The 16,652-nt window shown below is 40.4% G+C and overlaps 2 protein-coding genes and 1 long non-coding RNA gene across 52 annotated transcripts in view; 1 reads left to right on the forward strand and 2 right to left on the reverse strand.

Moving 5' to 3' along the window:
- TRDN (triadin) overlaps positions 1-16,652 on the forward strand; it is a 414,935-nt gene that overhangs the window by 149,788 nt on the left and 248,495 nt on the right. The window lies entirely within an intron of this gene.
- LOC147365725 (uncharacterized) lies at positions 1,949-11,788 on the reverse strand. The gene is made up of 3 exons (XM_086317084.1): positions 11,508-11,788; positions 11,358-11,408; positions 1,949-4,222 (listed from the first exon to the last, which is right to left on the reverse strand). Exons 2-3 carry the CDS (start codon positions 11,401-11,403, stop codon positions 3,741-3,743), a joined length of 528 nt encoding a protein of 175 aa, XP_086173210.1. The 5' UTR covers positions 11,404-11,408; positions 11,508-11,788; the 3' UTR covers positions 1,949-3,740.
- Positions 14,316-16,652, reverse strand: part of LOC147365726 (uncharacterized) — a 49,239-nt gene continuing 46,902 nt past the window's right edge. The window contains exon 2 of the long non-coding RNA XR_015132685.1: positions 14,316-16,072. This is a non-coding gene — a long non-coding RNA (uncharacterized LOC147365726). The remainder of the gene's footprint in view (positions 16,073-16,652) is intronic.

Below are 16,652 nucleotides of genomic sequence, written 5' to 3' on the forward strand. Positions count from 1 at the left end.
TGTTGCTTCCTGACCTGCATATAGGTTTCTCAAGAGGCAGGTCAGGTGGTCTGGTATGCCCATATCTTTCAGAATTTTCCACAGTTTATTGTGATCCACACAGTCAAAGGCTTTGGCATAGTCAATAAAGCAGAAATAGATGTTTTTCTGGAACTCTCTTGCTTTTTCAATGATCCAGCAGATGTTGGCAATTTGATCTCTGGTTCCTCTGCCTTTTCTAAAACCAGCTTGAACATCTGGAAGTTCATGGTTCATGTATTGCTGAAGCCTGGCTTGGAGAATTTTGAGCATTACTTTACTAGCGTGTGAGATGAGTGCCATTGTGTGGTAGTTTGAGCATTCTTTGGCATTAACTTCCTTTGGGATTGGAATGAAAACTGACCTTTTCCAGTCCTGTGGCCACTGCTGAGTTTTCCAAATTTGCTGGCATACTGAGTAAAGCACTTTCACAGCATCATCTTTCAGGATTTGGAATAGCTCAACTGGAATTCCATCACCTCCACTAGCTTTGTTTGTAGTGATGCTTTCTAAGGCCCACTTGACTTCACATTCCAGGATGTCTGGCTCTAGGTCAGTGATCACACCATCATGATTATCTGGGTCATGAAGATCTTTTTTGTACAGTTCTTCTGTGTATTCTTGCCACCTCTTCTTAATATCTTCTGCTTCTGTTAGGTTCATACCATTTGTATCCTTTATCGAGCACATCTTTGCATGAAATGTTCCCTTGGTATCTCTAATTTTCTTGAAGAGATCTCTAGTATTTCCCATTCTGTTGTTTTCCTCTGTTTCTTTGCATTAATCGCTGAGGAAGGTTTCCTTATCTCTTCTTGTTATCTTTGGAACTCAGATGCTTATATCTTTCCTTTTCTTCTTTGCTTTTTGCTTCTCTTCTTTCACAGCTATTTGTAAGGCCTCCCCAGACAGCCATTTTTCTTTTTTGCATTTCTTTTCCATGGGGATGGTCTTGATCCCTGTCTCCTGTACAATGTCATGAACCTCATTCCATAGTTCATCAGGCACTCTATCTATTAGATCTAGTCCCTTAAATCTATTTCTCACTTCCACCGTATAATCATAAGGGATTTGATTTAGGTCATACCTGAATGGTCTAGTGGTTTCCCCTACTTTCTTCAATTTCAGTCTGAATTTGGCAATAAGGAGTTCATGATCTGAGCCACAGTCAGCTCCCAGTCTTGTTTTTGCTGACTACAGAGCTTCTCCATCTTTGGCTGCAAAGAATATAATCAGTCTGATTTCGATGTTGACCGTCTGGTGATGTCCATGTGTAGAGTCTTCTCTTGTGTTGTTGGAAGAGGGTGTTTGCTATGACCAGTGCATTGTCTTGGCAAAACTCTATTAGCCTTTGCCCTGCTTCATTCCATATTCCAAGGCCAAATTTGCCTGTTACTCCAGGTGTTTCCTGACTTCCTACTTTGGCATTCCAGTCCCCTATAATGAAAAGGACATCTTTTTTGGGTGTTAGTTCTAAAAGGTCTTGTAGGTCTTCATAGAACCATTCAACTTCAGCTTCTTCAGCGTTACTGGTTGGGGCATAGACTTGGATTACTGTGATATTGAATGGTTTGCCTTGGAAACGAACAGAGATCATTCTGTTGTTTTTGAGATTGCACCCAAGTACTGCATTTCGGACTCTTTTGTTGACCATGATGGCTACTCCATTTCTTCTAAGGGATTCCTGCCCGCAGTAGTAGATATAATGGTTATCTGAGTTAAATTCACCATTCCAGTCCATTTGAGTTCACTGATTCCTAGAATGTCTACATTCACTCTTGCCATCTCCTGTTTGACCACTTCCAATTTGCCTTGTTCATGGACCTGACATTCCAGGTTCCTATGCAATATTGCCCTTTACAGCATCAGACCTTGCTTCTATCACCAGTCACATCCACAACTGGGTATTGTTTTTGCTTTGGCTCCATCCCTTCATTCTTTCTGGAGTTATTTTTCCAATGATCTCCAGTAGCATATTGGGCACCTACCAACCTGGAGAGGTTCTCTTTCAGTATCCTATCATTTTGCCTTTTCATACTGTTCATGGGGTTCTCAAGGCAAGAATACTGATGTGGTTTGCCATTCCCTTCTCCAGTGGACCACATTCTGTCAGCTCTCTCCACCATGACCTGCCCGTCTTGGGTGGCCCCACAGGGAATGGCTTAGTTTCATTGAGTTAGACAAGGCTGTGGTCCGTGTGATCAGATTGGCTTGTTTTCTGTGATTATGGTTTCAGTGTGTCTGCCCTCTGATGCGTTCTTGCACCACCTACCGTCTTACTTGGGTTTCTCTTACCTTGGACATGGGTTATCTCTTGATGGCTGCTCCAGCAAAGGGGTATCTCCTCACCGCCGCCCCTCCTGACCTTGAACGTGGTGGAGTAGCTCCTCTTGGCCCTCCTGTACCCATGTAGCCAAATGGCATTGTTAAGGAAGGAACTAATTTACATTAGAATAATTAAGGCTGATTGTTTAAAGCAAACTGCATTTTGTTTTCTTCACTACTTTTATAGAAATCTTTCTAAAATGTACAATTATAATTCATGCATATAAAAACAAACAGGCATGTTATATCTAAAAAATATATATATGAAAAACCTAGGTCCTTGAAAATTAGAAGATCATGAGAACTAAAGCTCTCAGGAAAACAGTTAATTTTAGTACCTTATTCAAGTTAATGTCCTCCTTCACTTCCTTTTTTATTTTTGTATCCTTTTTTCACTTTCTTATTGTGTTAGAAACTGAAATAAGGAGAAAAATACTGAAAAATACAATTACTTATTTTGTAAAAATGCGTAGTGTTAACATATGTGACAGTATCATAATAAAATTAGATAGAAACATTGAGGAAGGTAGTTTAATATAGTGAAAAGAGAGAGCTTTGGACACAAGTAGAGGTATCATTCTTGACTCCATTCCTTTTTAGCATTGGACCTTCAGCAAATTGTTGAACTTCATTTGATCTTCAGGGCTCATATATTTAAAATTGAGATTATGTAACAAACTTACAAAGTTGTTGATAGAACATCTAATAGATACACAACAAAGTACTTTTTTCTATAATACATTTATTTCACCCCAGCCTGTCTGGACAAGCATTCCACATAAAGGGAACCTAAAGAGAACGTATCAACATTGACAAGTCTCTGTCTCTATACACCATTAACTCAATCTTTAAGTAGCAGACTGTTGCCCATTTTATTCAGCTGTGATAGTTTAAGAAACTTATACTCTACTATACTTTGCTTTTTTAAGAGACTGACTCTTGAAGATATCAGTTAGCTATTTATTTACACACAAAATGAATCTACAGTGTTGATGAGTGTGAGTTTTTAAATACCATCATCTGAAGAAAATGTGTTCTTTATTCCATTTAAATTATTTGTAGGAGCTACTAATTGATTATAAAATACAATTTCTAAGAAAATCACAAGAAGCAGATAACTGGGGTATCCAGTCAGTGAGAGATGTTAACAGTTTTGTAATCACAATGCCATTTGTGTCTTTCTGAAAATTCAACAATGTGTTAAGATCAGAAGGAGCAGTAAAACCGTCTCTTCTTGAGTTAAGGAGAATTTTGTTGTTGTTGGGGAGGAAGGAAACTTTCCTTTACTGTCCTAGGCTCTTCTATCTGCTATAACAATTGAATTGACATGAGAGAGGTCAAAAGGAGAAAATCAAATTTAATTTCATAAACATAGGAAGCCTACAATGAAGTATATATTGCTATCCTGAACTAAGAAATGAAATAGGCACCCAAGGCTCTGAAGGACAGGAGAGTAATTCACAAGACAATATAAAAAAAGAGTAGATATTGGGCAGTTCGATGTTTGCCCTGACATACAGATGGGGCCACCTAGATAAAATTTTGGTAATAAGTTTTCTTTTTCCTGTGAAAACCCTCCAGTTTAATTCCTTGTAGATAGTTATGGGAGGGGAAGTAGTTTCTCTTGAGGTTGTAGGATCTCTGTTGTCCTTGTTCAAAATAATCCACAAGTCAAAGTGGCACATCTTGAAGAGGTCTGTACTGAATCCCCAGGGTTCCCTTCTTTGGAACTTCCCCAGGAAGTTTCCCAGTTCAGAATTTGAGTTGGTAGATTGCTGTATCTCTCTGAACCAGTCTCTTAGAATTGAAAATAGGTCATCTCGGTTAAAGTTGTATCCCGTTCCATGAGGCACTGATAACGGGTGGGCTCCCAAAGTTAGGCCTATGGTGCAAGCAGTCAGGTATTTAATAAGAGACATTTATATGGAAACAAAAGAAAAGCAATGCTTAGTAATTGGAGTAGACTGTACTCCAGTTTCTGAACTCCAACTCCAGTTGAGAAAGTTTCTAGATGTCCAACTTGAAGCATTTTAAGAGGGAGCAGGGACAGGCAGTGACAATCTGATGGATTTTTCAGGTTTGCAGTTTGAATGTATCTAGTGATCTTTCTGATTGGCCCTAGCAACAGGCATGAAGATTATCTGTATATGAGCTGTTGTGGTGATTTCTCTGAAGTTTTTATCAAGTTGTCCAACTTTAGTGTGCGTGTCTTTGGAAAATGGGCAGTTTTCGTTCTCAATGATTTCAAGTCAAAAGAGTGGAAGAAAAGTTGGAAAACTTAATTTGGAGAACTGTTGCCAAATATTGGTGGAAACTGGAAGAATTCAGGAGTCAAGTTTATAGGTAGAAAACAAAACCTCAAAAGACAATGGACAGTAGTAGAATCTAATACCCACAAAAGTATATTACTGAAACATAATTTTTCTCTGTAAAAATCATTCTCATATCTATCAACTATTGCCAAATTAAGACTAATCTCTTTGCAAAATAAGTCATTTCAATAAATTTGGCCCAATTATGTATATAAGTACAGTAAGAACAGTGATTGATCATATAGATCAATCATCATCTTACATTGTTTTTCTGACAAATTTAGTATAATAGTATAACAAATGTATAATATGATACTTAATGTTTATAACTCTAAAGACATGTATGTATTAATTAAATTACAAACAAACTTTTATTTACCAAAAATTATAGTAGCTGCTGTGAACCTGAAAAACATTCGAGTTAGTTTCTACTGTATCTTTGAAAACATACTTAATTTGTATAGTGCTTGTTTTAATTTTTATATTTAATTAGAAAGTAATTGCTCTACAATGTTGTGCTGGTTTTTGCTATGCTTGTTTGTGTTTAAGCCAGTTAAATTGAACTCTTTTATAATTAAGTTTAGTAATATCATTCAGAAGTAGAAAAACACCATGTCTGTAATGTACATACATATAGATGGACATAAAAGAGAGACCTTATGATTTTCATTAAAACATTTTTTGAACAATAATTTTGGACAAGGCTGCTTATATAGCAATTCATATTTTAAAAGCCCGTTCTATTTTTTAAACAATTGAGTATTAAGATTTGGAGATAGTCTAGATACAAGTTCCTACAGAGATTACAAGACTTTTGCAGGGGAGGTTAGGAGATCTATGAAGAGAAATGGGTAGAATGTGAATTTCCTCTAGAACTGAATTTCCAATTCTGCAAAGATTTGTAAGATCAAAGGCTGATCAACCGTTGAACTACATCATCCTCAATTTGCTTCTTTATGTCAGGGAGACTTCTAACTTTGTTTTAAATAAAAATATTTATATGTTCTTCTCAGGCAGTTCTGTTGGCATGTTCAATTAATATTGCTTGAAGGGCAGATTTATGCGCTTTCTGTTTTACAAAATGAGTTAAAGGAAACATTCCCCAGTGAGATACAATGTCCGTCCCCATTATACAGTCAGGAGAAAGAGATACAATAAGGTATATAAAGCCTGTTCAGATTTATCAGTTCTCTTATAAATTTTTATCTTAATTCCATTAACTCTTATGTTACTAATTATAGCCTCCATTAGGATTTCATGAATAAATTTTAGTTCTACAGTATTGGGTAGGGGAAGTTGTCCCAGCCAGACATAATATCTATTCCCATAAAATATCCAGGTAACGTTGCCATTACTTCTTTACATAAAGCTTGTTTAAACATTCATATTTTTATAATCTTATCAACTCTTACATTTCTTGTACTTACATCCTTTCAATCTAATTATAGCCTGAGTCAGAGGCTCTACCAGTGGATACTGGTACCAGTTCATGGGGTTCCCATATCAAGGGTTTCCTGGAAACTTCTATTTTCTATCCCCAGACCATTTGAGTCATTTTTCTGCAGAAGGCTTTGGGCCCCCAGTGAGGGGTTAAGCCAAGGAATCCTGGTTCCTTTGTCAATATTTAATTTGATTAACTGGCTGGTTGCCCCTAGTGATTGTTGATCAGATTTCTCACAGTAATCTCTGCCTTTCAGCTTTTTAAATTTCTCCAAACTGGGATAAACAGATGAACCTGTCTGGATTTCTTTAACATTGCTGGATGAAAGGGGGGACATTCAAGCCCACCCAGCCTTTTGGTAGCTATATGAAAACCTTTATGGTAAACATATCAATGTCTGTTTTATTCATCCTGATGCTGGATGGCCTTATTAAAGGTTCAGGATATTGTTCTACCTGTCCAAAAAGAATTTTGGACAAGGAATGCAAAGGAAAACACAGAGAGAGAGAGAGAGGCATAAAGAGAAACAACAAAAATGTTTATTAAGAAGCTAAAATATGCACTCAGAAAAGGATGTGGGTGTGCTTGCAAATGAGGAGTGCCCCTCAGGTTTTCTGATTACCCTTTTTATTTCATCTTAATCTTTGAATAGTCATGAGTTTTTTCTATTAGATGCAGAATATTCATTGATGGGGCTTCCCTGGTGGCTCAGATGGTAAGGAATCCGCCTGCAATGTGGGAGACCTAGGTTCAATCCCCAGGTTGGGAAGATCCCCTGGAGGAGGGCATGGAAACTCACTCCAGTATTCTTGTCTGGAGAATCCCCATGGATAGAGAGGAGCCTGTCAGGCTACAGTCCATGGGGTCACAAAGCATTGGACATGAGTGAGCAATTAAGCACAGCACACATTCATTGATAAGAAAGTGAAAGCCAGGTGATTACCTTATGTACTTATATCAGCTTTGGTTCTTGTGCACTGGACTCCTGAAGCCACCACACACCCATGCTGAGAGCTATTTTCCCTTAAGTTTTCCCTTACCAGTTAGGTACTACACCTGGAATGTTGTATAGTGGTCATATGAAGCCTGGACATTTTTATTGAGCATGCTTGGCCATGCTCTGTGGGTTTTATGATCAGGGTTCCCTATTTAGATATCACAACGTTTAATCAAAGTCTAATTTATGTTTTGTTGCTGATGCCATTCCTCAGTGGCTTTGCCTTTTTGCCTAATGACTACACATGAGTGTTACTGGAAAGTTGGTTCTTGTTTCATTGCAGAAAGAATTCAGAGATGAAACAGGGAGGTCAAGAAAGCAAAGCGAGGATTTTTTTTTTTTTTTTTTGGTTGGATGAGCTCTTTTTATTGATTTGCCAGTGCTCTTTACATATGAAGGTATGAGCCCTTTGTTACATATTCACCCTATAAGCAGTAACTTTTAATTATTAAATGTAGTCCAATGATTATCTTTTTTTTACATAACAATAGAAAGTTAAGTCACTCAGTCATGTCCGACTCTTTGCTACCCCGTGGACTGTGTAGTCTACTCCGTCCATGGGATTTATCTAAGGGATATTATACTCTTAAAGAGAGAACAGACAGTATAAGTTGAGTAGCTGTGCTGTTCACGAGATGTGTGGTTTCCTGCCCTTTGGCCCATATACCCCATTCTCTGTTTGTATCTAGCTTTCTGCCTGCTCTAACATCCCACCTTCAAGGAGTCTGAACCCTCAAAATCTTTTAATGAGCAAAGGGTCAATAGTCCATCTCCTGTAACTGCTTCAAGCTGAGTGTGGGCATTGTCTCTACCTTTGGGTGCAGATCTCCTTGGTATCTGTCAGAGATAGGGGTATTGGTGATGTTTACAGTATTGGAGATGGAAAGTGGGGAACAGCAGGAGGCAGCAACCTTGTGCAGTGTATGTGGATAGTTCTCAGCTTCAGGTAGGATAGGTTGAAATTCCTGTATCATCATTTGAAATTGGAATTTTCTGAAGCCATGGGGTTTCTGAAGCACCTCAGGTTTCAATACAGCAGCTATTAATAGGGAGAAATGGGACTATATTTGAGTATAGTTATTAGTTATATTACACATTTTATTGTTGTTCAGTCACTAAGCCACATCCAACTCTTTGTGATCCCATGGACAACAGCATGCCAGACTCATCTGTCCTCCACTATTTCTCAGAGTTTGCTCAAATTCATGTCCATTGAGTTGATGATGCTATCTAACCATCTCATCTTCTGCCACCTATTCTCCTTTTGCTTTCAGTCTTTCCCAGCATCAGGGTCTTTTCCAGTGAGTTGACTGTTTGCATCATGTGGCCAAAGTATTGGATTCCGATTCCATTGGAGCTTCAGCTTCAGTATCAGTCTTTCCAATGAATATTAAGTGTTGATTTCCTTTAGGATTAACTGGTTTGATCTCTTTGCTGTCCAAGGGACTCTCAAGAGTCTTCTCCAGCACCACAATTTAAAAGCATTAATTCTTTGGTTCTCACCCTTCTTTATAATTCAACTCTCACATACATACATGACTACTGGTAAAACAATGGCTTTGACTATACAGACCTTTGTCTGCAAAGTGACATCTCTGCTTTTTAATACAGTGTAGGTTTGTCATAGCTTTCCTTCCAAGGAGCAAGCATCTTTTAATTTCATGACTGCAGTCACTGTCCTCAGTGATCTTGGAGCCCAAGAAAATAAAATCTGTCACTGCTTCTACTTTTCCCCTTCTATTTGCCATGAAGTGATGGGACCAAATGCCATGATCTTAGGTTTTCTGAATGTTGAGTTTTAAGCCAGCTTCTTCACTCTCCTCTTTCACCTTCATCAGGAGGCTCTTTAGTTTCTCTTCATTTTCTGCCATTAGAGTGGTATCATCTGTGTATCTGAGGTGTTATTTCTCAAATATAATCATCATTTCTCCCAGCAATCTTGATTCCAGCTTGTGATTCATCCAGTCTGGCATTTCACATGATGTATTCTGGATATAAGTTAAATAAGCACACAGACAATATACAGCCATGTCATACTCCTTTCCCAGTTGGGACCAGTCAGTTTTTCCATGTCCAATTCTAACTGTTGCTTCTTTACCTGCATATAGGTTTCTCAGGAGATAGGTAAACTGGTCTGCTATGTGCATCTCTTTAAGAATTTCCCACAGTTTGTTGTTATCCCCACAGTCAAAGGCTTTAGCATAGTCAATGAAACAGAAGTAGATGTTTTTCTGTAATTCCCTTGCTTTCTCAAAACTGAAACTCACAACAGAAGCATAATAATAGTTAGAATAGTCTAGAATATTATCTAATCTCTATTCTGGCCTTGTCTTGTTATTATGCTTTTATTGTGAGTTTCAGTTTTATTTCAGTGACTAGATTCTTCCATCAGATAGTGATATTCCCCACATATTGGATATGAGCAGTCTGGTTGATGTCTGTCACTTACCTGTGATTAATGAAAATTAGGGTGGTAAATGAGAACCCAGCATACATTTCTGTTAATTCCATCAGGTTCCTCAAGGAGGCAGGGACTCCTGAAAGATTTAGGTCCTCTGGGGAGGTGTGGTTGTGGGCACAGATCCAACAGCCAAATGACTCAGTACCTTTAGCAATGGCATTCATAGTGTCAGATAGTGAATGTTTGTAAGCTGAGCTATGATGATGTGAATAACAAGAAGGACCCTTCAGATGGATGTGGACTCTGGTAATTCCCTGAGGCCCACCTGCTACTTCCTGGAGGGGACAAAGAAGCTCTGACTGCATGGGACTGCTGCTGCTGCTAAGTCGCTTCAGTTGTGTCCAACTCTGTGTGACCCCACAGATGGCAGCCCACCAGGCTCCCCCATCCCTGGGATTCTCCAGGCAAGAACACTGGAGTGGGTTGCCATTTCCTTCTCCAATGCATGAAAGTGAAAAGTGAAAGGGAAGTTGCTCAGCCGTGTCCGACTCTAGGGACCCCATGGACTGTAGCCCACCAGCCTCCTCCATCCATGGGATTTTCCAGGCAAGAGTACTGGAGTGGGGTACTATTGCCTTCTCTGCTGCATGGGACAGAAGGGTAAAAAGGTTTATTGGGTGGGAGAGGGGCTGAAGATAGCAAAACAGTTGGGACATGAGTCGTTGGTCTGGAGCTTGTGCTCCTCCAGGGGTGCCACTAAAGAAGGCATTTGTGAAGCCTGAATAGGTCCCAACTGGCAAGGTTCCCTAACATAGGACTTGAATAGTACAGGTTCTCTCTATGGGCCATAAAAGCTGCAATGTAATGAACTTCTGTCTGGTTTCCCTGCCTTTTGCAAAAATATCTAACTGAGGATACTGTTATAGTTGAGGCTTCCATTCTCTGGCCAGGTCTCATGGTTCTCAAGTTTATATCAGGGCAAAGCTGGGTTACAAATGAAAATGAGTGTTTTTCACTTTAAAAAGTCTAGAGAAAACTTTTCCCAGTGACCCAGAATGCACCTGAAAGGTGAGTCCTTGGGGATGGAGGAGGTGTTTCCCATAGTTCGTTCAGGGCAAGAGTGCTCCTATAAGAGAGGAACACTAGCCTTAGCCTTAGGAGGTCCCATGGGGGTTCCCTAAGACAGGACTGGTTCCAGGCTTCCCTGTCCATCTAGTGAAACGACCCTAGCCAATATGGGGGTTAGCTATCCTCTCCCCCCAACCCATGGCAGTCCTGCTGGCCCCAGCATCCTGGGGCCCGTGTCCTTCCTGGAATCTGTGGTACCCAGGATGAGCAACTTTCCTGAAGGCTCCTCTGCAGATTCTAAGTTCAATGATGAATCCTTCTGTTTCAGGGTATGTTCCCCTGGAATGGACATCCTCATCATTCTAGGACCTATTTAGTTAGGGAGCCATCTTTTATCTAAAAGGGTGTTGAAAGTCTTAGTTGCTCAGTCCTGTCTGACTCTTTGAGACCTGGTGGACTGTAACCCTCCAGGCTCCTCTCTCCGTGGGATTTCCCAGGCAAGAATACTGCAGTGGGTTGCTATTTCCTTCTCCAGGGGATGTTCCCGACCCAGAGCCCGCACCTCCTGTGTCTCCTGCATTGACAGGTGGATTCTTTAGTGCCTGAGCCACAAGTTTCTGAAAATAGGCACTGGCCATTAAGGGAGGCGATTTAAAGCTTTCTCTTTTCCCTTCCTTTTTGTGGGCAGTGCCATTGGACCTCAAGTCCGCCCCCCATCCACCCAACCTCTTTCCAGCAAGCTATGTGAGGTGGCCCAGGACGGGGTAGGGCAGCACCAGGCACTATATCTGTACTTACAAGTGACAGAGGTCTCGAGGGCCCTGTGAGCACTCTCCCAGTCCATCGACCCTGAAGAGGCAAGCGCAGTGGGGGCATGGGTTACCACTGGGGCTTGTATCCCCTGGGCATGGCCATCTCCGCTACCCACCCCTGCCCAAGCCAACTTACCCCAAAGGGCGGGGCGGGAGAGGGGGGTGTTGGTGGCAGGGAAGATTGGGCAGCTAGAGGGCGGGCGGACCACCGCGAGGTGCGCTGTGGCAGCAAATGATGACTGCCTAGCCGCAGCCCCTCCACGATGGGCCCCACAGCGCAATGCGGAGCTCTGCACCTTCCTGATACCTAGGCTGCCTGTGGCCTGAGGCAGCTCCTGAAGGGAAGGCGACAGGGCCTCTCTGCAGATTGTCTTACAGCGTAGGTAAGGCCTCGCTTTAGATTTCCACACAGTTGAACATAAGGGCAGTTAATCAAATGATGGATAAGGCAAACCCAGAGGGCAAGGCTCCTGTGGTTCCCGTCGCCAGATGCCAGTGAGACAGGCTGGAAACTTCCTGACGTGCCAGGTACAGTAAAAAATGCAAGATCTTAGCGGTGAGGCTGCAAAATTCCTGGCAGGTTTCTTTTTCGCCATTCCCAGCTGAGTAAGGCGCAGCGGCAAGAACGGAGTGAGGTAGGGAGGCAGAGAGGATAGTCAGGCACGGGTGGACCAATAACACCCCCTGTAAGGGCAGCCGCGGGGGAGAGGGCGGTTTTCTGGTTTTGTGTTTTGTTTTACCTGTGTGCCAGAAACTCCGTGGAAATCGCCTTGAGGTCGGTGGACAGACCTCTCTCTATTCACGACTGACACACCCTCTTGCGGGAGATTTCTCGTGGTGAGTGTCCTGTGGCTTTTATGGCTCAACGCAATACCACGCCTTGCTGCAGTAGGTCTGAAAATGCCACAGACAATAAGAAAGCAGAGAGAAAAATGGCGGAAATCAGGCAGCACCTCTGGAGCTCAAGGGAGGCGGAAGCTTAGCCAAATTCTTCTCCTGTTCTCACCAAAGGTGTTCCCAGAGGGTAGGCTTTCTCTCATCACAGAAAGAATTCAGAAATGACAGGGAAAAGAAAAAAAGCAAAGTGAGAATTTTTTTGATAGAATGCTGTCAAAGGGAGAGCAGACAGTTATAAGGTGAGCAGCTGCCCTGAGCTTTGCCTAGCTGGTTATGTGGAGGGTAGAAATGAAGCGGCGGAATATTCACTGGGGAGTGAGGATTTTGTGGTCTTATTCCCAGGTTTTCATTCTAGCTCCACCTTCCTGAGGGAGGGAGGGATTTTTATTTTTATTTAGTCTTGGTCAGGAGTGTCTTGGCATCAGTGCATGATAGGAACGTATCTGTAAGGATAAATTTTGTAATGAGAGCATAATGAGCAAAAGGTTACATTGGGATGCTAGAGGTTCCTGCCTGTTCCCACCTTTCTTTGTCTGCCTCCAGGTCACTTATCACCCCCAAATGTGGTTTCCTGCCATTCTGGAGGTTCCTGCTTTTCTTTGTCTGCCCAAGGACCCCAGTTGATTACTGTTAAGATGTATGACTTCTTGCCATTTGGTGCTTGGTGCCCCCGTTTCTCTATTCTTTTTTTTTTTTTTCGTTTCTCTATTCTTATCCAGAAACTGCCTTCTCCAAAATGAGGAGGCTGTCCTTGGGTCCAGTCCTATGCCTCAATCCCTTTTTTAATAACCATCTAAAGATTCCACCCTGCAGGGATGAGTCCCGAGACTCTTTCTGAGTTCTCTTTGTTCCGTCTCTTTCAATACTTGCTTTATTTACCTTACTTCTTAATAACCCTTTAAAAAATTTCACCTTGTTGGGAAGAGTCCCTTGACTCTCCCCGCAAGCCTCTTTTCATTATCTTGTTAATTAACCTAATGTTTTTATTAGCATCTGTGAGACCCATAAGGGAAATCTGAGACTGCTTCTTGAAACTTTTTTTTTATAATTAGGGGAGTTCTTACGGCTAGCCATTATATTGCTTTGTATCTACTTTTTAATTTGGTCTTTCCAAAGGTACCAATAAAACATGTTTGACAGCTCTCTAAAAACTTAACAATTCAGAAGTTTTTCCAATTCAGAGGACCCATAATTGAGAAATAGGATTTTAATAGTGACTCAAACCAATTAGACTTTCTATGGCTCAACCATAGGTGCAAGAGGTGTCCCCAAAGTAGAATAAAAAGAGATGCAGCCCTCAAAAGACCCAAAAAAGTTCACTCCCCAAAATAGTCTAAGAAAGTAGAGACCTTTGTTGCACAAAGGATGATGTAGTGCCTGCACTAACAGAGCTAAAAAGGTGCTATGAAAAAGCTTTTCACAAGGTGTTATGAAAAAGGCTTCTTATAGACTGGGACCCTTATGATAAACTCCCCAGACAATGGGCACGCCTGGACAAAGAGATGCTAGTCAAAGCCCCGGTTGACAACTGTAACCAACTGGTTACAGCTGCTCTAAATCCCAGTCTGTCTGACTAAGTCAGTCAAACTATCTGCAAGTGCAGATAGTTACATCAGTCTTCTAGATGGCAAATACCGAAGAGACTATTCTCAAAAGCCAAACAAACTCTCAGGACAGAACAGGACAAAAGAAACATAACAACAACAACAACAACAGCAAAAAAAACAGCGACCATCTCTGGGGAAAAAATGGATCAAAGGAACCAAGAGTACTCTGCCAGATTTTCCAGTCACTAAGTCTAATGAACCGGCTCTCCAAATAATTTCTCCTGCTAATTAAATTTTTTATTAAGGAAAAAAGACCAAAAAAACACTTACCATTTGTCTGATGTCCTAGGATCCCTCAGCTACAGCAGCCTTGGAGGGAGCAGAGTCCAGCCAGGAAAGTTTATCTCACTAACTAAGCCAGCTGTTTGGGAGGAAAAAAACTTTCCTCTTCTAGGTTGTAAAAATAACATTGACATGAGACAGATTAACACGGAAAAAATCAAATTTAATTTCATATTTACAGGAATCGCCCCTAGCTATACACATACACACACACACACACACACACACACACAAACACACAGGAATCGCCCCCAACTACACACAGGGCTCAGAGAGCTCACATACCAAAGAGGTTCACAGACAGAAAGGTAAAATGAGTATATATATTGCCACCCCGAGCTGTGGAATAGGGCAGGGGTCCGGGGCTCTCAAGGACAAGAGGATTTCACAGGACAATACAAAAAAAAATCAGGTTTTAGGTACTTAGGTGATTATCCTGCCATACAGATGAGGACACTTAGATAAAAATTATCTCCTATAATAACTCTTTTCCTAGGAAAAATCCCAGGAAATACTTGTATTTAGTTAAGGGACGGGCACTAATTTCTCTTGAGCCTGTAGGATCTTGATTGCCTTTAGCTCAAAATAATCCACATGCCAAAGTGGCATACCTTGAGAGATCCCTTGAGAGACTATTATGGCTAATAGTTCCCATACTATTAGCCATACAGAGGAGCCCTTTTAAAGTCATAAGTAAACATTCTCTAAATAGCCATGAGTTCAAATCTCTAGCACTGTGTAATAATCAAACTCTTAAAAAAAAAAAAATTCCCAAGTGCCATAGAATTAGATTTCTTAATACCATTCATTGACTTTCTAGTTGCCCTCATAATTTATTTCATCTGCCTGCCTTCATGAGTTTGAAAGTTCATTGCTATAATGTATAAGAAATTAAAGAATATGTAAATCACTATTTCTTGTTTGGAAATGGAAGAAGTTGGAGAATGGAAACATGTACTGTATGCTCATTGTTTCATATAAAAGATTATATAAAGCTTCATAAGTGTACAGAAAGAAAACTAATAATACTATCTTTTTTGGTGATATAGTACATAAGATGAAGTGAGAAATCACTAAATATGGCTCACATTTTCAGAAATAAGGAAAGGAAAACAAGATTTAATATGGGTATCTTAATTTAGAGAAAATGCAAGTGATAAGACTTTGACTCTGACAATTACAGAATAAAACAATTCCTGCCAAGTTTATTGCTCTGCATGTATCCAGTATTTATAAAACATTTGTGCTTCCATCTGTTTCTGTTTGGGATTAGTGGAACACCTGTTATTGTTTAGTTAGAGTTCGTTATTAATTATTGGTAATGAGTTTTTAAAACTAAAACTTGATTTTTCCCTGTGGGAGAAAGTGGTTTTTTTTCTTTTTTTTTGGTATAATATTGTCCCACCCTCCAAAGTAGCCCAAATTACAGCTCAAATTTGAAAAGCCTTGTTAATGTGCTAATGCCTTGATGGAAGTCTCACGTTTTGCTTTTTTATCCCATCAAATAAAATGCCTCTAACTAATATAGTCTTAAATTTTTTTAGCTATCTAAAGATGAACAGAATTGCTCTTTCTCTGCAGTGAATATGCACTATCCTATAGTCAGAAACAATCCCCACCTCAATTACAGGGACCATCTTAATTGGTCCTGTAATCTTAACTGTAAAGATCAGATCACTCTGTTGTTTGAGTTAAAATTCTTTTATGCTAACTCACTCTATGAAGTGAAGGTGCAAGTGTTAGTCGCTCAGTCACGTCCGACTCTTTGCAACCCCATCGATTATACTGTCCATGGAATTCTCCAGGCAAGAATATTGGCGTGGGTTGCCATTTTCTACTACAGGGGATCTTCCTGACCCAGGGCTGAAACTCTGGTCTCCCACGTCGCAGGCAGGTTCTTTACCATCTGCACCACCTGGGAAGAAAAAGTTGAAAAAATTATGAAAATTCTGTTTACACCTAGAAAGTTAGTATTTGCTATTAAGCCTGAAACTAAGCAACTTCAGAAGACAAATGTCTACAGTCTATAATTTTAGGATATTCTAGACATTGAAGAGCTCCTTTCTTCAAGAAATACTTTTGCTATTTCCTTGTTGTTGGATATCTGGGTTATTTCCAGTTTGGAGTTACTGATGCATAAAACTGCTATCAAATATAAATAAATACTTTTGCTGCTGCCTTTCAGTGATCTAACAACCCCACCATGATATCTCCTAAATGTGTAGATGTTCAGTGTAATAAGATGCATTTTGAATAGCCCCTAACCTTCTTTAGGGAGGAAGGAGGGGAAGAGAAAGAGAGAAACAGAGAGACCCCATCCTTCCATGGGGACTGTCCTGAAGCCGATGACCTCTACTTTTTCTGTAGGGCTAGAGAGTCTAGTTGTCATTTTATTTTTTCAATTTATTTTGTATTTTAAAATTTTTACTCAGTTATAATTAACATAGAGTATTACTATATTAGTTTCAGATTTATAGCATAGTGATTTGATATTT

The sequence above is a fragment of the Bos grunniens genome, chromosome 9 (assembly GCF_055505025.1).
Source record: "Bos grunniens cultivar Pamir isolate PY7600 chromosome 9, Bosgru_T2T1.0, whole genome shotgun sequence".
Classification (NCBI taxonomy): Eukaryota; Metazoa; Chordata; class Mammalia; order Artiodactyla; family Bovidae; genus Bos; species Bos grunniens.

Excerpts from the sequence above, each read along its gene's own strand:
- LOC147365725 (XM_086317084.1), bottom strand. The coding sequence starts at position 11,403 with ATGGACTGGGAGAGTGCTCACAGGGCCCTCGAGACCTCTGTCACTT. Across the intron at positions 4,223-11,357 it reads CCTCGAGACCTCTGTCACTT|GCCTAACTTTGGGAGCCCAC; the intron begins GTAAGTACAGAT and ends CTTGCACCATAG.